Here is a 24950-nt window from a genome sequence, read left to right on the forward strand (position 1 = left end):
TTGGCTATTCATGGGCTGCTTTCCAAAAGGAGGCTCAAACTGGTAACAAGCCCCCTCGTCAGTGAAACTGGACAAAGACAAAGAGGAGTCATTGTACCTTTTCTGGATGAACTCTTTGGCAGTGGCGAGAAGGTACGTTTCCACATCATGCCCCGTCAGGTTATAAACCAGCCGAGAGGAAAAAGTCCTTTTGTGAGGTGGGGAGAAGTCATAATTTAGGCATGTCTGGAAAAAAAAAGTTTTTTTAAAACAATTTTTAACATTTACATTCCCTCTCTTCTGTCCCCACAAGGGAGAATTTATCACCGAGACAGGAGTCTGGCTCGCTGAAGGATTGGGACATATCTTTGGATTAGTGATCCAATGCAGCAAAACTCTTATGCGTGTGCCTTAGTTTAAGCCAGCGTTTCTTAAACTTTTTAAGAATGAGGAACACAAAACAATTTTTTTTTTTGTGGGGAACCCCAGGGATTTTTTTTGTTACACACACACACACACACACACACACAAAACCAGGGAAAAGTTGAGCAAAAAAAAAAAAAAAAAAAAAGGGAGGCTTACCTCTTTAAGGGAGGTCATTCCCCAAGGAAAAGTTGTGGACCTCCCCCCGAGAAAAGTTGTTGAAAAAAAAACAGAGGCTTGCCTCTTTAAGGGCAGCCATTTTGAATTCTGTTCTCTCTGCGGCATACTTTCAACTGTTGCAGAACACACTTTAAGAAATGCTGGCTTAAGCACATGCTTAAGTCCATCCCAGTCCCTCACTAAGATCTGAGCCCACACTTGAACCTATGTACATCCATAAGCATTTTGCGGAACTGAATCCTATATAGTTATCAGGACCTCAAAGAAGTACCCACGAGGTGAGTGTGTTTCTCTGTAGGGCTCCCCTCTCCAAACATCTTCCCCTGCAATGAGTTCCCCATCCCTTGCTGCCATCCATGTTCTGTAGGTGCCTCTGCCATGCAAACAGCTAAGAACAATAATCTATAAGGCCAGGCACAGGAAAAGTGGCTGGAGCCAGACTTCTGCACGAAGTTTCTCTCCTTGATGGCAAATGCCCACATCAGGATACGTTCTCCTCCAGAGAGCATTCTGAGAAATGCAATTATCCTCTTGAATACACACTCCCTACTGCTCCGGCAGGCCACACAGAAGGATGCCTTTTAAACGTTTCCTGCTGGAAAGCATGACTATCCCTCAGAGCAGGGCACTTAATCCCCCTCCTCCGATTCGTGGAGCTGACAGCCAGACGAGATCACTGTATCCCCTAGTCACACGATTTCCCCACCCCCTTTGTCCTTGTAAGTCCTGTTCCTGCAAACACTTGGACATCAATGGTGCCAGTCACAGCAGGAGAGCTAAACAAGGCAGATGTGCTTGCAGGAGGGACAATATGCCCATTGGGGCAAGGCACGTAATCCTCACATGAGCCTTCTCCTGTCATCCATTTCCAGACAAACAGAGGCTAGGTACACCATTCCTATCCATCCTGACTCATAGCTATTGATGGACCTAATCTTCATGAATCTATCTAGCTCTTTTTTGAACCCTGTTAAAGTCCTGGTCTTCACAACATCCTCTGGCAAGGAGTTCCACAGGTTGACTGTGCGCTGTGTGAAGATAAACTTCCTTTTGTTTGTTTTAAACCTGCTACCTATTAAGAACTAGGGGTCACCAAATAAAATTCTGTTATGGGAACAAGTAAATAACGCTTTCCTTATTCACTTTTTCCACACCAGTCATGATTTTATAGACCTCTATCATATCCCCCCTTAGTCTTCCCTTTTCTAAGCTGAAAAGTCCACGTCTTTTTAATTCCTCTTCATACGGGACCCGTTCCAAACCCCTAAACAGTTTTGTTGTCCATTTCTGAACCTTTTCCAATACCAAGGTATCTTTTTTGAGATGAGGCGACCACATCTGTACGCAGGAGTCAAGATGTGGGCGTACCGTGGTTTTATATAGAGGCAATAAGATATTCTAGTTCTTATTCTCGATCTCTTTCTTAATGATCCCTAACTTTCTCTTTGCTTTTTTGACTGCTGCTGCACACACACATCCGTTCAGAGAACTCTCCACAAAGACTCCAAGATCTCTCTCCTGAGTAGCTGTGGCTAAATTAGTCCCCATCATGTTGTATGTGTAGTTGGGATTATTTTTTCCAACTTTGCCTTTATCCACATTCAATTTCTTTTGCCATTTTGGTGCCCAGTCACTGAGTTTGGCCTCTCACAGTGCCTACCAGCCGTAGCACAAGGAGACTCTGAGCCCCATTGGGATCTCTAGGAGCTACTTACTGTAGCCCAGATAACGATTAATTAGCACAACGATCTAACGAGAGAGCAGTGCTGGTCTTTACCCAAGCTAGGATCACTCTGAACCAGGGACAATACCAGGCCTGGGAGCCATCTGCCCACCCTCCCAGCTACTTCCATAAGCACAGATCTCTCGGGTGGTTGAAATGTACTCTCCCCATAAAACTTGAACCCAGCTTTACCTGGCTGCTGTCTGTGCAGTTACACGCGGAGTATCTCGTGCTCTGGTTCCCACGGAATACCCACGGGCCCAGCATGTCATCCTTCAAACACCCCCTGAAAAGGAACACAAGTTACCCTGAGGTTTTCTATAGGCAGGCGAGCAGGTGGCATGTAACGGCAGGGTGTGGCAGAGCTGTAGTGAATGGAATTAAGGTGAGAGGCACACTTCGGAGATCCTTGTTTTCCATTGGGCCATGGTACCCCCGGGAAGTGCAGAGAACCCCTCTGATTTCACGGGGGGCCCAGATGGTTCAGCCCCACTGCCGAGATGCTCCACATCCTCCTGCTTTAGTGGCTCTTGCTAGATCTATTTCTAGCGACTACACTGTGAGACGTCTCCGGAGGAGGCTGCTTCAAATCCCCCAGCAAACAGCCGACAGAGTTCACATGAAGAGGCCAAAATGATCTTTTAAAAGAAAGAGACGCCCAATCTCAGGGGTGCTGCGTTAACTGGGTAGCTCTCCAATGGCTGATATACAGTGTCTAGGCAGCACAAATATTTCCCTGCCTGTAACTCACCGTACTAAATCACTCAGGAATACTCAGCAGTTTGGGCACTGGCCTTCTGACAGTTCGGCTGTAAAATCTCAGGGAACCCCACCCTCTGCCCACTCAGCCCAAAGAGTCCGAGAGCTTCCAAGCTTCGGTGTTGACCATCCCGCGAGGCAAGCCTGTGAGAGGCTTACTCATCTTGAGTAGCACTCCTGGTGTTCATACTGGCCCATGGGCATTGCCTTCCCAAACCGCCAGCCTGGCCCTGCCCACTGTAGGTGTACTGGGGATAGAGTATTGCTGCCCCCAGCACTCAACGTCCTACCGTACTCCAGGGCTGGGCAAGCTGGGGTCACACTCCTGCCCTCCCACCCTCTCTGTGCGTAGGGAGAAGGGGTGCGCTGCCCCGTGGTGAGGAGTGAGGAGGTGGCTTGGCTCCCCGGGGGGCAGGACTTCAGCAGAAGGGGTGAGACCTCAGCAGAAGGGGCGGGGCTGAAGGTGGGGCTGAGGGCTTGCCTCCTCCAGCCCTACTTTCACCCACCGCCCAGGTACTGGTCCGTACTTTCTACAGCATAACCCTTATCACTTCCGATGAGAACTTACTCCTGTGTGTAAACTCAGCAAAGTCAGTGGCCTATTCACACGAGGGCACCTCACAGCAAGTCCGGACACAGCCTAGCTCTTCGAGCTTAACACAGTTTCCTCAGTAAATGTAAAGCCTCTGAAAGACAGGTGGCTTCAAACCTCACACGGGGCGAATCTATCTTTGGGAACTCTGGCAACAGAGGAAACCTTTTCTGATGTGGCTCCAGGCTATGAAACCTGGGCAGATGATCAAAGGCGGTTATTAATACCTGACAGCTCTTAATTTCATGTCCTTTCCTTTCTGGAGATTAAGAATTTTAAAAAGGAGGCAAAGAACTACTTACGAATTGCTTTCATTCAAGCAGGTGTTATCTGTTCCAGGGAAAGAAAGCATTGACGCCACTAACTCATCGGTGGTCTCGTTAAAATTCCTAAGATTTAACAAAGAAAAAGAGAGGTAGGTGTTGAGGGTGCTTTCAGGATGGACCCTGTGGTAAAAACCCATCTGCTGAGTGAAATGAGGCTTGGAAATGAATTATTATTGGAGGTCCCCTGTGCAACATACTTCAGCACGAGTCATAAGTATGAGAGTAATTCCACAGCACTGCTCATAGGCTTAAAGTTGGACATAGACTTCAGCATGTTGCTGAGTTCAGGCCTGAGAAGGCTCCCATTGGTGTATACAATTATGGCCGTTCTGAATTTCATTTTGCATGAGGATCATCCACTGTGCTTCCAGAGAATGGGGATGAGTCTCCATTTGCACCTCCACCCATTCCCCCATCTTCTGTGATGCTCGTCCACTCAAAGAAGCATCCCTCGTCAGGCCCAGTCATCTGGCAGGATCTGCCTGAAACAACTCACCTCTGTCAGCGGGAATAGCTCATGCTGGGAGAGGAGGATGTGGCTTCTGCTGACCCATGGAGGCAGGTGGTGCCCTCGTCCCCCATCCCCACCCAAAGAGCCATTGTCTAGAAAAGCAGGAACAGTGCTAAGATAGGAACTCCAAGAGCAACAAAGCAGCAGGGAGAAGGTCGGGGCTGCACTGGGTATTCCTAACTTAAGGACCGGCGGAGAGCGCCAGGAAACTACGAGGCTGAATTAGAAGGCTGCAAGATACATTCATTTGAGTAATTTGAGGTTTTGGATAAGGTGGGGATTGGTTTTCAGCACAGTGAAGTCTTTACGTTCAAGAAGACCCCTAAGACTTCAACAGGGAAGGGTTTACCGACTGAAATCAAACCTCAGGGAGAGGAGACGTGACTAACCGTTGGATAATCGATAGGTGCGGTGAAGAGAAGCCTACATAATGGAGACTCCGAGGGTTCGGGGTTTTTATCAAGATGGGAAGAGTCGGGCAGATGGACCCACAGCAGGAGTTGGGAGCTAGAATTCTCTCCCAGACCTGTAATCTTGTCTCCTGGGGCCGAGTGCCCAAGGACAAGAGTAGGCCTCACTTCTCCTTATAAAAAGCAAGTGAAATGTATCCATCGGGGGCAAGATGGCTGCCGTTGGCTGTGGATAATTTCAGTGACAAACACGATTAAGACCTTGTTGCACATACTTCTGAGGTAATTTTTAGGGAGAGATTTTAAGGTTTTTTTTTTAAGTATTCAGATTGCTGGCTTTAGCAAAACTGTGCTCCCAGACAGACCTGCTAGGAATTCGTCTGTATTATAGCATGGTTTTCTGTGTAAAACTTTGCCACTGGATTTTCTGAATACCAAACCCTGCCATTGGATAAGAGCTCAGTAAACCACTTTTAATTAGAAAGAGAGAGACTTACGCAAAGAAATCTGCCTGCCCAGAGGAACCATACAGCGAGGGAGAAAGGTGGAGCGCTGGGTATTCAGCCACCTCTGTTCTCAAAGTGCTGAGGCCCATGGATACTGTCACAAAGACCACTGGGAGGACGACCTGCGTTAAAAAGCCTTTCAAATTCCGTCGGGTGTGGTGGAACCTCTTCATGAAAACGGCCATCATCTTCTTGAGCAGCAGCGGCAAACCGGTCACCCTTTTTGATCTCACCAGGCCTTGGTCTGCGTGTGTTAAAGAGAACCCCCCCCTTAGTGCTTGTCATTGTCAAAACACTTCACATATATGAATTCACTCTCCATTGCCTCGGGGAAGTAGGTAAATATTTCTGGTCCCATTCACCGGTGGAGAGAATTGGGGCTGGGAGGCCTACATGATTTGCCCAGTGTCAGAACTGGGGTTAGAACTCAGCCACTCCTAAATCAGGTCACTAGAATGCACCTCTCTCTCTGCCGCCTACCGGGGGAGAGGAACTGAGCTTCTACCAGTTTTGAGTACTTATATGCAGCCCCCCTACCTCTGTGCTCTCTGATCTCCTCACCCTCTTTAATGTATTTATCCTCAGAATGCTCTGTGAGGTAGGGAAATGCTGTTATGCCCATTTTACAGACAGAGAATTGAGACACAGAGAGACTAAGGCCCAGATCCTCAAAAGCAGGGGCACCAACAAACTCCACGGGCCACTGGGCAAGGGGAGGGGAGGCCCAGTGGGGCGGGGGCTTGGGCAGAAGGGGCAGGGTCAGAGCAACCAGTCCTCTGCACTGCGTGGAATGCGCCACGCTACCCGGCACATACCATGCAGCATTCCAGGGGCTGGTTTAAAGGGCCCAAGCTCTGGTTGCCACAGTAGTGGCCAGGAGACCATGCACCTTTGAATCAACAAGCCCCGGGGCAACTGCCTCCTCCCGCCCCTACCCACCCCCCATGGGAAGGCCTGTTCAGAAGTATTTAGGCCCCTAACTTTTAATTAAAATCAGGCTTTGGGCAAACATGGCTAGCACAGAGAAAAGCTACGCCACAACCCAGAACTGAACCCGGACGAGTGAACCAACTCCCGAACCATCATTCCTCATTGCTACCCCGCAGGCAAAACACCAGTAGCTCACATGTAAACTCTAATTGGCACCGGAAAGCTACGGCTGGTCTCTTCTGCAAGTATTAACTGTTTTCATTGTTTAATAAGTACTTTCTTAGACGGGCAAATCAATAATAAAATGTATCGGAACAGGGCAAATGAAGAAAAGAAACAAGACCTAGGAGGTGGCATGTAGACTAATATATAATTGCACAGAACATGTTAAACAGAGAGAAATTCTTGTCCAAGATGCTCTTCTCTATGTGGCCTAGCAAAATCACCTCTGAAATGAATGAAATATTGCCACATATAGAATACAGCATGAAGGAAATAATTTGCAGGGCTCTTATTTGTTCAGGACATAAATCATAGGAATGCAGTGCTGGAAGGGACTTTATACTTAATCCCACATCAGGTAGTCAGTCCAGCCCTTTGAGCTACTGGAGGATTAAGTATGCCTAGACCAAGGATTGTCTCATCTCTTCTTGAAAACCTCCCGGATCGCACAGCCACACTGGGTAACCCCGTTGAGCGATTAACTCTCCTTATCGTTAGAAAGTTTTCCCGAACAACTGGCATTCCGCAGAAGGGGCACAAGAACGACCGCACTGTGGCTGTGTCTAGACTGGCCAGTTTTTCCGGAAAATCAGCCACTTTTCCGGAAAAACTTGCCAGCTGTCTACACTGGCAGCTTGAATTTCCACAAAAGCACTGACTTCCTACTGTAAGAAATCAGTGCTTTTTGCGGAAATACCATGCTGCTCCCGTTCGGGCAAAAGTCCCTTCTGCGCAAAACTTTTGCGCAAAAGGGCCAGTGTAGACAGCTCCGATTTGTTTTGTGCAAAAAAACCCCGATCGCGAAAATGGTGATTGGGGCTTTTTTGCACAAAAGCGCGTCTAGATTGGCCACGGACACTTTTCTGCAAAAGGTACTTTTGCTGAAAAGTGTCCGTGCCAATCTAGACGCTCTTTTCCGCAAATGCTTTTAATGGAAAATTTTTCCGTTAAAAGCATTTCCGGAAAATCATGCCAGTCTAGATGTGGCCTGTGAGTGCTTCGGAGTTGGAGCAACCAAAGAGAAAACGTAGCAGGTGTTTGGCACCGAACAGGAAGCACACGTCCCCTTCTCCACAGTGCTTTCTCATCCACCAGCTGATCAACTCCCTCCCTCCTGCTGCCTTCCACCAGCCACAAACAGCTGTTCCACTGTGTTCTGGAGGCTCTGGGAAGGAGGGGGAGAAGTTGGAATGGGGCACCTTTGGGAGGAGGGGGTGTAAAGATGAGGGGCGGAGCAGCCCCGAGAACAGGTGGGTGGCTTGGGGGAAGGGTATAATGAGGGCACAGCGGAGGCAAAGCAGGGAATGGGGTTTGGGGAGGTGTCAGGCACACCCCAGTTACTGGGCAAGTGAGATACAGAGCAAAGGTCCATCTAGCCCAGTGTCCTGTCTTCCGACAGTGGCCAATGGCAGGTGCCCCAGAGGGAGTGAACAGAACAGGAAATCCTCACGTGATCCCTCCCCTTTCCCAGTTTCTGGAATGCCCAAAAAATTCAATGTTATTTGGGCTGACTTTTTAGAGGCCAATGACTAATGTAGGCCCTAAACCAATATGTTGCTTCCCCCCTCCCTTGAAGCTACCCCTTTGCATATCAGGATGAATCTGATATTTTGGTGCATTTTTCCAAGGAGATCAGTTTCATAGAATCATAGAACGCTAGAACTGGAAGGGACCTCGAGAGACTCATCGAACCCAATCCCCTGCCTTCATGGCAGGATCAAGCAGCAGCTAGATCATCCCTGCTAGATGTCTATCCAACCTGCTATTGAATATCTCCAGCGATGTAGATTCTACAACCTCCCTAGGCAATTTATTCCAGTCTTTAAACTCCCCTAACAGAAAGTTTTCCTAATGTCCAACCTAAACCTCCCTTGCTGCAATCTAAGCCCATTGCTTCTTGTCCTGTCATCAGAGGCCAAAGAGAACAATTTTTCTCCCTCTTCCTTGTAACACCCAATAGGCACTTGAAAACTGCTATCATGTTGCCTCCCAGTCTTCTTTTTTCTGCAACTAAACAAACCCATTTCTTTCAGCCTCCCCTCTATGTCATGTTTTCTAGGCCTTTAATCATTTTGTTGCTCTTCTCTGGACCCTCTCCAATTTTTCCACATCTTTCTTGAAATGTGGTGCCCAGAACTGGATACAACACTCCAACTGAGGCCTCATCTACGCAGAGGGGAAGAATTTGTTCTTGTGTCTTGCTCACAATGCTCCTATTAATGCATCCCAGAATTATGTTTGCTTCTTTTTTTTTTTTTGCAACAGTTTCATTGCCCCCATTTACAGATGACAAGAGTGAATCACAAGGTTGGTCCCTGAACAGGCCAAAGACAGAGCCGGGAATAAAACCTGGCTCTTTTAAGGCCCAATCTTTTAACACGGGACTTATTTAACAGAAGGTAGGTAAAAAAATACACCCAGAACTTGTTTTTGCAATTCAGACCGTGAGAAACCAGTATTGTTATAAATCTATTGTGTACTGTATTTGTATTGAAATCTGGTCTGTATTTAACCAAAGAAAGGAGCCAACGCATTGGATGCTCAGTCTAGCTGCCATTAATTACACTTGGTATAAGTCTGGAATAAAATCACGTTAAATGAGTACCGTCTCTTTCTGTGAAGCTGTCAATGCTCACAGACATCTCCTTGCTGTCCATTAGATTAGTGGGCTGAGGCACTTGCTGGGACAACCCAGGTTCATGCTGTTTATCTTTCTCCAGGTCCTTAGTCAAGTTAAGAAATACCTAAAGCACAAGAAAACCAAAGAGAAGAGTATACTGAGGTGCAAACATTGCCTAGCATAACAACAAACCCACCCAGAATTACCATTCCGCTTGACTTCTTACCACGCCACGGGGCCTCTGTCCTTCATGAGACATTGTGAGATGTGGAGACACCCCTCTAAATGACAGCTCTTCCTGGCTCTCCTCCATGTTCTGGGTGAGGTTGTAAATTACTCTGCTGCTTTACAGGGCGTGACTTCCACTCCACTGCGCGCTTTGTCAGCTACTCTGGCTAGTGAGTGAGACTCGTCACGTCTGGGCTCCCTCCCTGTCCCTGTCTGTTCACTTGCAGTGTGGGTACTGAGTGAGAAACTCCTGCTCGTCCCACTGAAGCAGGCTGCTTTCACCTCAGCTTCTCACAAGTTGTCTTCACTCAAGTGATGTCTCCCGAGTAACCTCACTCGAGAGAAGAGAGTCCACAATTTTAAACAACACTTGAGTTGCTGTGTCCACATTGGTGCTGCACAGACTTACGGGCAGTACTCTGACTTCCAGGGACAATATCCCATGATTCTTAGCACTGCTGTGTGCAGAGCTGCTCTCTACACGCTTTTCCAATGACTTATGGTCTTCCACTTGTCTGGGCACGAGGGAACCGGGGAAAGGCACTGGAGTGCCGGCAGCACTCATGTGGCAGAATGGTCCATCTTGTCAACTGAGAAGTTGCGTTCACTCAAGTTTTACCTTACTCCTCTCCAGTCTTGTCTTAGCTAGGCAAAAATGGTGTGTTCTTACCTCAAGATGCCACCATAGTGAAGACAAAGCAATTTGTGTCTTTCACATAAGTTAGCAGGTCAACTATGAAGATTACCAGGAAGTCTATTTCAGCAGGGACAGAGAAAACTCGTTCTGGGGGTGTCAATTATTTCCCCCCGTGCAGACTCCAGTGAGTCAGACTTAACCCCGGTACTAACGCTTCTCCGGCAGCCCCATCAGTTTCCGAAGCGTTTACTTCTCCCTCTTAAAACATTTTATGTGAGGGAGAAGGGTTGTTAGATACTCATCTGCACGTACTCCCTCCGTGTGCTGTCCCAGCTCTGCACAGGGAGTTGGCACAGCAACCTTGAGCGAACTGCCCCATGATCCGTTAAGGTGCGAAGGCACTTGGTCATGTTTATTGTCTATGAAGCACAGATCAGTGTCTACAGTTACACTAGAGACAATGGTCAATGGACCTTCCATTCCCCCCTTGGCTGGCCAAAGACCTTCCCTCAGAGACACCTCTTTATACACCGATCAAAGTTACATGTTGTCTCTCTGATGTGTCTCTCTGGCGTAGGTAGGCGCCACTCATTGCCTTGCACCTGGTGGTCTGATCAAACCATTGCTATCCATCATGCTGTCCTCTTGCCCTTATCTTTCAGATGGGTCAGCATGTCCCTGGTACCTTTGAGGAATGTGTTGGGATCAAGTTGTTCTGGAATGTATTTGTGTGTATATTCTTGTGCCTAGCACTACTTTGGGATGTGTGTTTCTGTGCAGCAGTCCTATTCTTGCCAGATTCTAGGAGCAGGCCCTGCCTCTAGTCATAGCCTGACTTTGCTTTATATTAGCAAAGCTCCGACTGCTACTTTAGCCCAGACCTCAGGCCTCATACCAGGCCTCTGATACAAGGGCTTATATTTCAGCCCTTCTTCTGACTATAAACAGAGGCTGCTTAATGGGAACAGAGGCAAGACGATCTCTGTGAGTTTGCAGACAGAAAGACAGAGATAGTTATTCTGAGGGGCTAATAGGGTATTCACCCTGAAGCATAACGACAACAGTTAAAAGTGTCAGCATTATGAACTCTCTCACACTGATTGTTTCAATAGAAGCACCAAGATTCATTGAGATTGCCAAAAGAATTTAAGAATCCTACTACCATTCCCGTTCCCCAAATCCATCATCTCTTTTGCCTTGGAAGATATTGAAAGACATTTAGTTGAGTGGGAATTTTTGGTGAGCCAGAACATCCTCGTAGCTGGACTTGAAAACACAGAGCTACAACAAACCACAACACCCAGTGGTAGAAAGAAAGCTGACTGGCTTACCAAAGGCCAACAACAGCCCACCATTCCCACCCAGTCATGTCACTGTCTGCCTCCAACTCTCCAAATCACCAACTCTCCAGACTGTGTCATTCAAAATGAAAGATTTGGCACACGTACCTCTTCCACAGTGGAGTCTGAAATGCCATAGCAGCCAATGTGGAGATCGCTCAGGCCGGAATCTAAAACCCTCAGCAGAGACTGATATGCTCCAGAGACTCCAGAGTTGAACGGCGGAAGCACATATACAAGCTCTCCACCGACGTCTTCCTTGAGATAAGCTGCTGGCAGATGGGACTGGATCAGGGAGGTCACCGCCGCAGTGTCGCACTCCTCTGTCAGGTGCTGGTTCGGACACTGGCAAGAGAGGAAATAACTCAAAAGTTCAAATATCAATCGTGGCACCAGCCCCCTAACCCATGACTTTATCTGCCTGTGACATGTGAACCTGTTGTCTTCAAGACACATAAGATCAGAAGAACATAAGAACGGCCAGACTGGGTCAGACCAAAGGTCCATCTAGCCCAGTGTCCTGTCTGCCCACATTGGCCAATTCCGGGAAAGAGGGAGTGAACAGAACAGGGAATCATAGAGCAATCCCACCCCTGTTGCACCCATTCTCAGCCTCTGACCAACAGAGGCTAGGGACACCATTCCTGCCCATCCGGGCTAATAGCCATTGATAGACCTAACCTCCATGAATCTATCTAGTTCTCTTTGAACCCTGTTAGGGTATGTCAACACTACGGGATAAGGTCGAATTAAGAGATGCAACTTCAGCTATGTTAATTGCTTAACTCGACTTTCGGCACTGTCCACACTGCAGGGAGTCGAAGGGAGAACACTCTCCCTTCAACATCTTACTCCTCATGGATACAGGAGTACCTGAGCGCCCCTCTCAGTTCAAATTAGCATGTCTTCACTAGACCCCGCTAATTCGAACCCTGGAAGATTGACAGCGGCAGCTTCAATCTTCTCTGTAGTGTAGACATGCCCTTGAAGTCCTGGTCTTCACAACATTCTCTGGCAAGGAGTTCCACAGATTGACTGTGCGCTGCATGAAGAAAAACGTCCTCTTCTTTGTTTTAAACCTGCCACCTATTAATTTCATTTGGTGACCCCTAGATGCTCATCTTCTCAAAAGTCAGATGAAATGTCTTTACAGCTGAGATGCTAGACTGGGCAGCAGATCTGAGCTCAAGGCCCAGCTCTGCCACGTAGGTTATGTCTCCACTACAGCTGCGACAGCGCTGCCCAGACAGGGTAGACAGACTAGCAGAGACTCGGGCTCTAGCCCATATGGTGTCCCTGCCAAAGTTTCAATGCTTGTGCTAATCTGTCTAACCATGCTGGGCAGTTCGCGCCCAGCAACAGTGCAGACATACCCTTAGACCTTGTGAGCATGATGTGAGCAAGACACGAGATGTCATTCTTCCGCTTTACTCTGTGCTAATTAGGCCTCAGTTGGAGTATTATGTCCTGTTCTGGGCACCACATTTCAAGAAAGATGTGAAGAAACCGTGGAAAGTCCAGAGAAGAGCAACAAAAATAATTAAAGCCATGCTTTGCCCCCTCTTCCAATCCTGTTGTACCGTGGAACTCGGGCCCCTTGCAGGCATTTCCAATTGGGCAACCAAAATCCACTAGTGACTCTTGAAAATTTCAGGCTATACCTTTTCCGTTCCCAACACAGTGACAAACCTTCTTCTTGGTGAGAGTCAGGTGGTATCCATCACCAAAGGTTTCTTTGAGGTAGAACGGAGATCCACAGCATTTGAGTCCTCCCTGTTCCAGGAAAGCGATTCGGTCACTCAAAACTTCTGCTTCGTCCAAGTGATGGGTCGAGAGAATAATTGTCCGGCCTGGGGAATGCATAGGAAAGCAAAGACACATGACTGAATCAACGGTGATTGTGAAACATGCAGTACAGGCAAGCGACATAATCAAATGAGGGCGTAGAATAGCATATACCTATGTGAATAATTAATGAATAGTGGTGGTCATTGAGTAAGAGGCAACTTTGCGAAGAAACGAGACACCCCCCTAATCACGGTGGCAGAGTTAATTCTTCAAAGTGAATTTAGTGGAAGATAACCGGAGCCCATCGAGGGTCGGGAAAGACCATATTCCCCATGGAGTCCAGCTCCTTGTGGTCTCCACATCTCATAGTCCCTGGTGGTTTTGGAGAGGCAGAGAAAGGTGGCACTAGGATACAGACCCAGAGATGGTAGACCTGTGGCGCTTCACCCGACTCTATGACTGGAGTAGACCACAAATTCTGCAGCTACTTCATAGCCTGGGGTAGGGGATGATTCTGATTGGTCTGAGGCACTCTGTGCTTAGACCAGCGATGGTGCAAACACAAGATCTGGCATGCGTTATGCGTATTGCCAATCCAGCCTCTCTCACAATGTTGTTACATGAATTAAGACTTTGAGAAAACTGCTCCCTCATTGCTAGATGGATTATAATTCTTCTGGGAATATTTGGTAAGTACAGATCCAAATTCCACTGAGGACTCTCACTTGCTTAACTGGGCTTTGGTTCAGGGCTTGGATGACGGACACAATTGCTCAGCCAAGACTCCCTCTATCCATTCTTCAACAATTTCTAACCAACTCCAATGCGGTCATTAACCTCAAGGTCGACTTTCACTGTCAGTGCCACCCCTACTAAATATGGCTACAGCTGCTGGATTTTCATACGCAAGAATCTGGGGTAACATTTTCAAAAGAAACCAAGCAACTGACAACACTTTTCAAAAGGTCCGTAGCCACTAACGACCTGAAATCTCTTGAAGAACGTTACCCCCGGGTCTCTTTGCAGTACCTTTTTTATTTTTCGATATAATCTCCCAAATACTCCTCCGAGAACATGGATCCACTCCAGTGGTTGGTTCATCCAAGATCACGACCCGTGATCCACCAAGGAGAGCTATTGATATAGACAGCTTTCTTTTCATCCCTCCCGACAGAGCGCCGGCTAACTTGTGACGATGGTTGTACAAGCCGGTATCCTTCAGAGTCCTTCAAAACACACACACACAAACGCCCGAGACAGCTGCAGTTCAGTTATTTAGCAAAAGAAAGGGGAATCTGAATGCATCAAGCAACATTAACGCAAATGAAAAACTGCTCAGGCAGATTCAGAATTGTCATAATGCAGAATGAACATATAGCTCAGACTCAGGATTGGGTTTTTTTTGTGGGGGATGCTTCATAAATTCCATCTGATGTGTCAAGGTTAAGGGCAGGATCCTATGGCTGGGAAACCCAAAGCGCCAGATCCACTGGTAAGTGCCATAGAATCACAGCACGCTAGAACTGGAAGGGACCTCAAGAGGTCAAGTCCAGTCCCCTGCCCTCATGGCAGGACCAAGCACCGTATAGATTAGGGGTGAGCAATAGTTTTTTACCGGGGGCCACTTCAGAAATTTTTGAAGTGGCCCCGGGCTGCTCTGGAAGGGGCGGGGCCTCAGGCAGAAGGGGAGGGGCCAGGATACTTCCCTGCTTCCCCACTCATAGACCATGACTGGTCTGGTAGTGGGGGAGTGCGTGAAGTCTTTGTTCCCCCACCCCTCCGAGGTTCCCCCTAGAAGCCTATACCCATGGTGGTAGGAGGAGACTTTGCGCGCTCCCCCTTCTGCCCCCAGGCCAATCAGGACTTGGGGGCGGGGGAGTGCACGAAATCTCCTCCTGCCCTTCAGGAGCAGCACCGTGCGCTCCTTGAAGGGCGGGGACAGGGTGGAGGAAACTTTGTGCACTTTCCCCCACCACCAGGCCCTGATTGGCCTGGCGGCAGGGGCCTCTGCAGGCCGGATCAACCTGCTTGGCAGGCCAGATCCGGGCCACGGAGGCCCTTTTGCCTATTCCTGATCTAGGTCATCCCTGATAGATGTCTGTCCAACCTGCTCTTAAATATCTCCAGGGATGGAGATTCCACAGCCTCCCCAGGCAATTTATTCGTGTTTAACCACCCTGACAGGTGGTAAGTTTTTCCTAATGTCCAACCCAACCCTCCTTTGTTACAATTTAAGCCCGTTGCTTCTTGTTCTATCATCATAGGATGTGCAGAATCATTTTCTCCCTCCTCCTTGTAACACCCTTTTAGGCATTTGAATGTACAGGATGCTTTGCTCTGTTTGGTATAACTGGTTCGTTGAAGCTCCGTCTCTGGAGTGCTGGAACATACAGGGGAATCTACAGTCAATTGTAAGTTTGTTGGGAAAGCAGCCACGTTTTCCTAGATCCAGAGATTTTAGGCCAACAATAGGACTTATTATGATAACCTAGCCTGGCCTCCTGCTTAACACAGGCTGCCAAATTTCACCCAGTACTTTCTGCCTGGAGTCCACCAGCTGGTACGGACTCTCATTGACCTGCTGAGCGTTAACACACAGGACACTATAGGTAGCACAGGTTGAGGGAGCGCGACGTCCCCATGACCACACCTTTTCACTTCCTCGTCTAGCTTCTGCTCACTGCAGTGCGGGATTTTGATGTGGCCGTAGAGCAGCAAGTGTTCCGTGGCCGTGAGGTAGCTAAAGAGCACGTTGTGCTGCATACAGACACCCATGTTCTTCCGGATGAGGTCCTGATCTGTCCGGATATCTTTGCCATAAACACATATCGTGCCTGATGACGCAGGAAACAGCCCCGTCAAAATAGATCTGGGAGGGAAAAGAAACTAGGGGTGAACAAATGCAGAGATACTTTTCCCCCAGGGCCTCGCTGAATTCCCCTAGCGGGACTGCTAATGTCCCTTTCCTTGATTTCATGCAAGGTAGCCACATTCCAACTGCTAAGGGGGAAGTCCCGGCCGTCTCTGGGGCCTACACCTGGAGGAAAGACTGGACAGACCTGTGAAGCCAGGTAAAGAGAAAGGAAACTAAAAGTAAATCCTCTTCTCCTTTATATCTCCGCCCCTCGAAAGACTCCACATAATGCAATGCTCCTTGCAACCAATGCGGACAAGACCCAGCTCCCTTCTAGAGCCTCTCCATTTTGCTGCTGTGTCACCAAGAGAGCTGGAGAACCCGTAAAAGAATTCAGCTCTATTGACAACCTACTTGGGTCCGCTGGCCCAGAACCCGGGGGCCAACGCTCAGGTCCTCAACTCAGAGCCTCTTTGTGGAAACGTTGCTCTGCCATCAGGCCACTGGGTTTACCCCACCCCCAGAGAAATAGGGCCCCCGCGCTGCTGTTTCGTTGTGGAGAACTCCCACTGTGAAGATCACTCTACATTTTAGAGCGTTTTAGCTGCACCATCCAGTGAACCAACTGCCGGTCACCCCGTTGGCTTTGACAATGGGAGGGCCCTGAGTTCAGTGCCTTCCTAGCAAGAAAGAGAGAAATGTGCAGGCTTCCAGACAACGTTGCTACACTGAGCATCTCAGGGAGAACAGGTCTCCATTCTGTCGGTTAGTTCACGCCCATGATCACCTACCCAGCAGCACCCAATGGAACGGAGGGGTGTGCTTTCTCCCCACAATGACGACACCTACAACAGTGGTCGCGTTCAGAGACTCCCTGTGGGGTTTAAGAGGAGAAGCTATTTTTGAAGCTGCCGCAGTGGCTGCTATGGCCCGCACAAGAGCTTTCCATGCCCTTGGGACTCTGAACCCTCCCCTCCCCTGTTATTGCATTTGAAAAGGAAGGAGCCGGTGGGGTGGGCTCCCCACCCCGCATCAGAATTTGCCTCTCGTGTCATGTTCCAGGAAGTCACTACGGTTACTCTCACACCCTCCCGCTCTTCCATCCCCTCAGAGGAGACAGGATGAATTTGGGATCTGTGGAGACACTAGGGCTGCGTCTAGACTGGCAACTTTTTCTGCAAAAGCAGTCACTTTTGCGGAAAAACTTTCTAGCTGTCTACACTGTCCGCTTTGAATTTGTGCAAGAACACTGACGATCTAATGTAAGATTGTCAGTGTTCTTCTGCAAATACAATGACTCTCCCGTTCGGGGAAAAAGACCTCTTGCGTAAATGCTTTTGGTGAAAATGGCGATTGGGGCTTTCTTGCGCAAAACCGCGTCTAGATTGGCACAGACGCTTTTCCGCAAAAAGTGCTTTTGCTCAAAAGCGTCCGGGCCAATCTAGACGCTCTTTTCCGCAAATGCTTTTAACGGAAAAACTTTTCTGTTAAAAGCATTTGCAGAAAATCATGCCAGTCTAGATGCAGCCTAGGTGTGTCGGCCTTTGTGGGGTTTGGCCTCCTGACGGTATGTTTGCTGATCAGCATAACGTACTGCCAGGGGAACAGCATAGCCACTCCTGGGTCTTGCGGTTGTTGCCCGGTCCGTTCTGCTGTGCTTCAGCTCCAGCCTATTGCTCTAACACACCGGGGTGCTGGGAAAGGGAGCACCGAGGGCCTTTCGTTAAGGCTGCAGCCTAGGACTCCAGTGGAGAACTCTGGGTTCCATACACTCTACCATGGACCCCGGTGTGACTGATGGAGATGTTCCTAGGCCAGCCATGCTCCAGCTGTTTGGGGAGCCAGAGAACGGTCAAGTGTGGGGTGGAGCCCCATTGCGCTCCATTGCTCTTGTGGTGACATATGGGTCCGTAGGCTGCTCTAACCTATGCTGCTTCAGTGCATGCCAGGGTTCAGCACAGACTGGCTCAGAGCTCTGTGGGGATCACATGAGCCTATGGGTGGCTGGTAATGCAGGCAAGGGAAGGCACTGCCTTCCCAAAACTGCCTACATGCGTTGGCTTCCTTGGCTACCGGGGAGGGCTGGGGCCGGTGCTGCAGTGTGGCAACCCCAGACCTCCAGGTGGCCAGGAAGGAAAGGGCTGGGGGTGGGCGGGGCTTGGCTCTAGGGCCAGGGTCTCAAGTAGAAGGAGTGGGGTTGGGGATTTCCTTCCAGAGCTGGGTCTTCCCCCGCCACCCATACATCAGTCCATCATGGTGCTCAGCACGGCTTGGGTACACGGGGGAATCCAGTCCTACGAGTCTGTTTTCAGATTCATTATTTCCTAACAAGGAAAACATGCACACCTGGCAGACTGGAATGGCCAATATTCAGCCATTGCTCTTCTCAGCCCAGCAGACTCATGTGCTGTTCATCTGAATATACAGCCATTAAGCTTCTTCCCCATACTGCTGATTGGTACAACCCGATCAACCATGGCTTCCTGGAGCAAGTTACCACGAGCACCAAAGCGCCACTGACGTTCCAACCACGGCCATGCTATACAACATGATAGGAATTCCATTGGACTGAGCGCCCAACGGCTCTTACAGCTTTTACTTCTTTTTTTCTCAGTCGCAGGAGAGATGGCTTTCCCCCGCAAAAGTGTTCTTAACCAGCCCTGTCAGACTTCAAAGTACGACAGCCTTGTCTATAACAGAGGGGATGGATACAGAGCACGATACGCCCCCCAACTCCCAAGACACCTACAAAAGGATCAAATCAAAGCTGACAACGTGTCTAGCTCTTCTGACACAGAACAAATGGGAGGTCTTGTTCACACATCCCCTCTAGCTATGCTGACCCATGCGATGCCGCATCAAATAGCCACGCCCAAAAGAGACATACATTGTTGTTGTTTTCCCAGCTCCATTGTGCCCCAGCAAGGAGGTGATGTTTTCTTCATAGAAGTTCAGGCTGAGGTTCTCCACGGCAGCTTTGGAGCCATAGGTCTTCGTTATTCCATGAAGAGACACTCCCACGGTGAGGTTGGGGGGGTCAGGCTCGAGGGTAGGAGGAAGGGCACTTTTGACATCTAAAATCAGAGGAGATAACGTATAACTTTATATACGAGGCTATGGCGCTTTTAATCTAGGAAAAAAATAGGGCTTTTTTTTTATAAAGAGCAATAAAGAAAAGTAGATTCTTGTCAGCTGGAAACTAATTCTCCCTCTAACCTCCTACAGCTTAAACAAAAGACAGGACTGTGCAGCACTTTAAAGACTAACAAGATGGTTTATTAGGTGATGAGCTTTCGGGGGCCAGACCCACTTCCTCAGATCAAATAGTGGAAGAAATCCTACAGCTTAGAATTTCCACTGTTGTGTGTCGTGTGATAGCAGTATTGGTCTGGTCACTCCAGACTGGAGCTCATACAGGGTAAAACAAGTCATACTTGATGAGGACTAAAGACCTCTTTTCTGAGCCCCTTCTTCTGGCCTTCCAACCACCATCTCCAAACTCCTCCTCAGAAGCAAGTTTCTCAAATACCAGAGCACTGCAACTCGAAGCAGCACCAGACTCGGCAAGAATAACAGATGCAAAACCTGCAGGCGTCTCTCCATGGCTACAATGACCAGCATCCCCAGCAAGGGCCATGAGACCTACACACACCTGTCATGACATGCAGTGGACCTCATCTAATACGCCCTGATACTAACTAGCTAGTCAACACAGACAATCAATGCGCTCTTGAATGAACCCCCGCAGGAAAATGAGAAAGACGTAAACACCCCGTCACCTGAACTGAACACCTTTTCACACAGCAATCTCTCCACAACTGACCTCACAGGCCTCATTCTCGAAGGAAACCAGCCCAGCTCCTTCTAAAGATGGGCCTAGGAGCTCACCTTTGCACCTTTGCTGGACACTATAAATATTGGATGGAATAGACACACTAGAGAATTTCTAACAATGATCTATACCCCACACAACCCTCACCTGCCCGCAAGCTGCCTTCCCTCACACTGTCCCCTCTCTGCCCTGTAACTGGAGAGGTGTTAACGGTGCCGTTTCACTTCACAGAGCTCCTTGAAATGTCTGTTAAATAGCATATCCCAAATGCCTGGTGTTTGGCGGGGACATCGGGACCACATTTCCCAGACCTGAAGAAGAGCTGTGTGTAGCTCAAAAGCTTATCTCTCCCACCAACAGACATTGGTTCAGTAAGAGCTATTACCTCACCCACCTCATCTCTCCATAGCCTATCCCACCAGTAACCAGCAAACGGTGTATAAGTGGCCCCGTGGCCCTGCATTCCATGCCACCTCCAGCAAATATGGCTCAGTACAGACACAGCAGTCTGCCCAGCGGGTAAGGTATTTAACTAGACTCCTGGGCTCTATTCAGGGTTTGATGACTGATCTAGCTCAAAATACTTCCACTTGCTGGGCCTCTACTTTCCCTCCCACTCTCTGTTCTGTCTTGTCCGTTTGAAGGGCCAGGTCTTCGGAACAAGGATGTCTCCCATTAGGTCTCGTTGGAGAAGGGAGTTGGGGGGGGCAATTGTGGTTGGGGGTCTCTAGGCCCTTATTGGTAAAAATTAATTATAATCATTCATCATCACAACGATGCTAATTTAACTGTCTGCGCTGTACTCTCATTATTTTAGCAGCTGCTATTCCTGTTCATGTGATAAAAAGTCAATCTTTTAAATAAGAAGCACTCGGTGGACAGGAGAAGCATTATGTAAAGCACCCAGGGTTTAATCCCTCTTCACAATCAATCAGTTTGTTCAACACCCCCCGTTGGGAAGGTTGGGAATAGTTGCGGTGCTAGCCACATGTCACACACGAGGAAACAGAGGCTCGTGTCAACAGTCACACTCCTCTTGGCAAAACGTGTGTTGGTCCAGAGTGTGAAAAACACCCCCCTGGCCAACTTCAAAGGGTAATTCTGGTTTTCAATAAGGAGAGGTTTCAGAAATGCCCCTGACATTTAAAAATGGGGATACCTCTGCAATCAGCAATATTTCCAGTACAAGAATGGCCAAACATGGCGCCCCCCCTTTGTAAACCTAGCTTCTCTAGCATCAACAACGCTCGTTAGCAAGTCCAGTGCTCACGTACACATCTTTTTGGTGACTTCAACCTGCTTCCTCAGCAAGAGTTTGGCGAAGAGGAGGTTGCATCTTTTCTCATCCCATAATGGCATGTAACCGTAGTGCTCGGCCCAGTAGGATGGGAGCAATGGGAAATACCACGGGGAAGCCATGCCATATTTTCCTGCAGCCACAAACAAAGATAAAAGAAAGAAAGAAGGGGGCTGTTCACTGGCATCTTGCAGAAAGTACTAGCTGTGATTGTGCAAAACACAACTCCTAAAGAGTTTATTCTCGCCATGACATGCATGTGTACTACTGGCGACTTCTATTTTCTCGGATTGTGTCATAGGGAGTATGGGGTAATATATTATCACAGTCAAATGGGAGGCACGCACTACTTTTCTGCCCTCTGTCGGTTTCTGTACACTGACCGATGGACCGTTTCCCCAGCCATAGAAGGGAAACAAAAATCACACAGTTCCCCAAGCCCCTGGCTTCAGAGCATGAGTTGCTATGTGAAATGAAAGAAGATAAATGACACAATATAAAGCAGGTGCAGACACGGAGAAGTGCGGGTGACACCCCCAAAGGCTTTCCCCGTGCTTCCACCAGCCAGGGGAAAAGAGTACGTAGCCTTCCCCAGCCCAGCTTCCTCTATAGCCCATCTAGCTATGTGACAGGCACGGTTTCCCTAACTCAAGGGTGGGCAATAAAATGGCGGCAGTTCACCTGGTGGGCCGCTGACACTGTATTTATCTGCACCTCCAGAGGGACGAGCGATCACAGCTCCCATTGGCCGGGAACGGTGACCCGCGGCCAATGGGAGATGTGCTCCCTCATACCTGTGGAGACGCAAGTAAATACGGTGGTGTGGGGGCCCAGCAGGGACTAACCCTGGCAGACTGAATCCAGCCCACCCCAACCCTAACCCCTTTTAGGTGGCTGCTTCGCCCTATCACCGTTTCATTATTTCTCTCAGATATTCAGTCACATGTGGAACCCAAGGTCACTCCCCCTAAGATACTACTTTGTGTCACAATCCCACCTCCTCAGTCCACAAGTGGAAGGCGCTTCCAAGCACAATCTACTCACTCCCATTAATTCTGGAATCAGGCAGGGCAGGTTTCTTGTTTCCAAGAGGGACTGTAGGGAACTACTTTGCAATATTTTCTATTATTACCTGGGAAAACGTTTCTAATGTACCAGCCCAGAAGGAAATAGATGACAGAGTCTATCAAAATTAACCAGCACATCCAGCCAAAAGAAGTATTGTCGCCAGCCATTGGTGAGCTATACAGATTGTCCCATTGCAGACCTGAAGTAAAGACACAAGGAATAGATCATGGAATAGATGAAGTATTACGAGGGAGCAAAACTTAGTTTCGTGCGTGCCCTACATACCTGTACCCTGTTCCTCATAACGAGCAATGTATTGACTAGCATAACTGAATGCAGTAGGGGACAACAGGCTCTGTGGAATAAATTGGAAAACAAAATTTATCAAAATATTCACATAAAAACATTCATTTGTTCTACCCGGTGGCCGGAGAAGTGGAGGAGAATCTTTCCCCTGACTTCACTGAGCACAGGGTCGAACACATGATTGACAACACTTTGAAAAACTGAAGCTTGGCCTGAGAATGGCCTGAGGGCTACGGCTAAATTTACCGACCAAACTGACTGGAATGATGTTTGCTTAGACAAGAAACGAATCTGGCTTTTGGAAGCAAAACATGTAGAAGTCCAAGGAAATTGTGTCTCCAGGAGGAGGTTTTTTTACTTATGACTTTATACAGGCCAGGTAAAAAAGGATCCCAAATGCTACGACGACTCTAAGACCCAGATCCTCAGAGGTATTCAGGCTCTCAAGTTCAACTGAAATCAGTGGATGTTCGGAGGATTCTGGTGTCATGGCTTTACATTGCAGGATCTCAGTGGAGTACAGGATGTGAGGTTTCCATTGCAAGACAGAGACTGGCTAGTCAGTGAGATGTTTTGCGCCTGCTCCTAAATCCTTTTATCCCACACCTCAGTTAAGAAAGGTATTGATATCTGATCATCTTGATTTTTCTCCTCTGGAGCAAGCATGACATTATGATTCTTTAGTTCTGTTTTCATTACTCTGTAAGGCCATGTCTACGCTACATAGAAGATCGATGCTGCCATAGTCAATCTTCCAGGGTTTGATTTAGCAGGTCTAGTGAAGACCCGCTAAATCGAACTCAGAGGGTGCCCCCATTAGTACCAGTACTCCTGCTCCTCACGAGGAGTAAGGAAAGCCAATGGGAGCGACCTCCCACTCTGTGGATGGCATGGAAACACAACTTAAGATACACTGACACCAGCTACGTAATAGTGTAGCTGGAGTTGCATATCTTAAGTCAATCTTCCACTGTAGTGTAGACGAGGCCTATAGGTGAATTTGAGGTTTGTGCAACTAAAGAATTTGCAGTGCTAGGTATAATGAAGTCAGCAACCTTCCCTCAAATCTCTGAGGGAGCCCCCCATTCCTATCCATAATAGCCTGGCTACTTTATCCATAAGTAGCTCTTGGTCAGAAACTGCTCGTCATGGAGAATTCTACCTCAGTAGCTTGGTGAGGTTCCATAAACAAAGTCGAGGATGAAGCCACCAAGCTGTCATTTGTGACACAAGAAACTTGGGACCACCAAAAGTGAACGACTGTTCCCAAACACTCCAGCCCTTTTATTTTAACAAGGAAGAACTCACCATGAGACTCTTCACCGAGAAGCTCAGATGGTTCTCAATTACCAGCAGCACAATGAAGGGAGAAAAGGTAAGACTGTATATGAGGCTGCCAACCAAAGCGGCAATGTTGGTGTTGTTGAAGAAGACGCTGATGAGGTAGCACATGGCTATGATGGAGAGGCTGTAGTCCATGAGGTACAGGAACAGGATCACCACGTTGATTTTGGGAAGGATGTTGCCAACTTTCAGGATAACGATGAGAAACGTGACTGTGATTAGAAGGAAGGTGGCGCATTCGATGAACCAGGCAATGAAATGGCTGCTAGAGTTGACACCCATCATCTTCATATACTGTGGAGAGGAAGACAGAAAAAGGACAGCTATTTAGTAAGAGAGATTTCCGATTACATCCTGTCACCAGCATACTTCAATATTCCTCTCTCACACTCAGTGAACAGTGCATGGAATTAGCACGTGCCCTCTTGGATTTTGGCATAAGCTCTATGTATAAACTAGAGTAGCCCAGTGAACATGTAACTTCAGTCTCTCCTGGGTTTGCACAACAGTCTGGTGCAAGAGTGTCCCAAAAGTGTACACGGCCCCCAAAGTCCAATGCAAATGCTAACACTGGCCTCTAGTTTAACATATTTGTTGCTTTTCCAAGACATTTAGGACATATTTTAAAAGATGTCTATTGAATGGTTTTACCACAAACGCACTTCAAATTTCAATCAATGAGCAAATTGTAAAAAAAAAGTCCATTTCCCCATTACCCTCTCACCTAACTCGCTAAAAATGCAGATGCTCCCGGTCCAAATAGACACCACTGCAACGAAGTCTCACTAATTTGCAGCTGTGATTCTGACCCTATCAACTTTAGAAGCCTGTTTGAGCCTAAGAATATTAGATGCTGAAAGAGAAACCACATTCATGGCTCTTCTCTTTAACCGGTGCGACTTAACATAACATAAGAACAGCCAGACTGGGTCATACCAATAGTCCATCTAGCCCAGTGTCCTGTCTGCCGACAGTGGCCAATACCAGATGCCCCAGAGGGAAGGAACACAACAGAGAATCACCAAGTGATCCCTCTCCTGTCATCCATTTCCAGACACACAGAGGCTAGGGACAC

At 48.1% G+C, this 24950-nt stretch overlaps 1 protein-coding gene across 1 annotated transcript in view; it reads right to left on the reverse strand.

Moving 5' to 3' along the window:
- The window catches only part of ABCA12 (ATP binding cassette subfamily A member 12), a 129239-nt gene that overhangs the window by 45305 nt on the left and 58984 nt on the right, over positions 1 to 24950 (reverse strand). Inside the window, exons 25-38 of the mRNA XM_075933955.2 lie at positions 23840 to 24169; positions 22511 to 22580; positions 22290 to 22424; positions 21135 to 21290; positions 18916 to 19102; positions 15825 to 16043; positions 14204 to 14400; positions 13076 to 13236; positions 11495 to 11731; positions 9167 to 9305; positions 5401 to 5653; positions 3959 to 4045; positions 2498 to 2591; positions 98 to 225 (exon numbers count right to left, since the gene is read on the reverse strand). Coding sequence (XP_075790070.2) covers positions 98 to 225; positions 2498 to 2591; positions 3959 to 4045; positions 5401 to 5653; positions 9167 to 9305; positions 11495 to 11731; positions 13076 to 13236; positions 14204 to 14400; positions 15825 to 16043; positions 18916 to 19102; positions 21135 to 21290; positions 22290 to 22424; positions 22511 to 22580; positions 23840 to 24169 — 2393 coding nt within the window. The remainder of the gene's footprint in view (positions 1 to 97; positions 226 to 2497; positions 2592 to 3958; positions 4046 to 5400; positions 5654 to 9166; positions 9306 to 11494; positions 11732 to 13075; positions 13237 to 14203; positions 14401 to 15824; positions 16044 to 18915; positions 19103 to 21134; positions 21291 to 22289; positions 22425 to 22510; positions 22581 to 23839; positions 24170 to 24950) is intronic.

The sequence above is a fragment of the Pelodiscus sinensis genome, chromosome 7, assembly GCF_052426305.1.
Source record: "Pelodiscus sinensis isolate ZL-2025 chromosome 7, ASM5242630v1, whole genome shotgun sequence".
Lineage (NCBI taxonomy): Eukaryota > Metazoa > Chordata > Testudines > Trionychidae > Pelodiscus > Pelodiscus sinensis.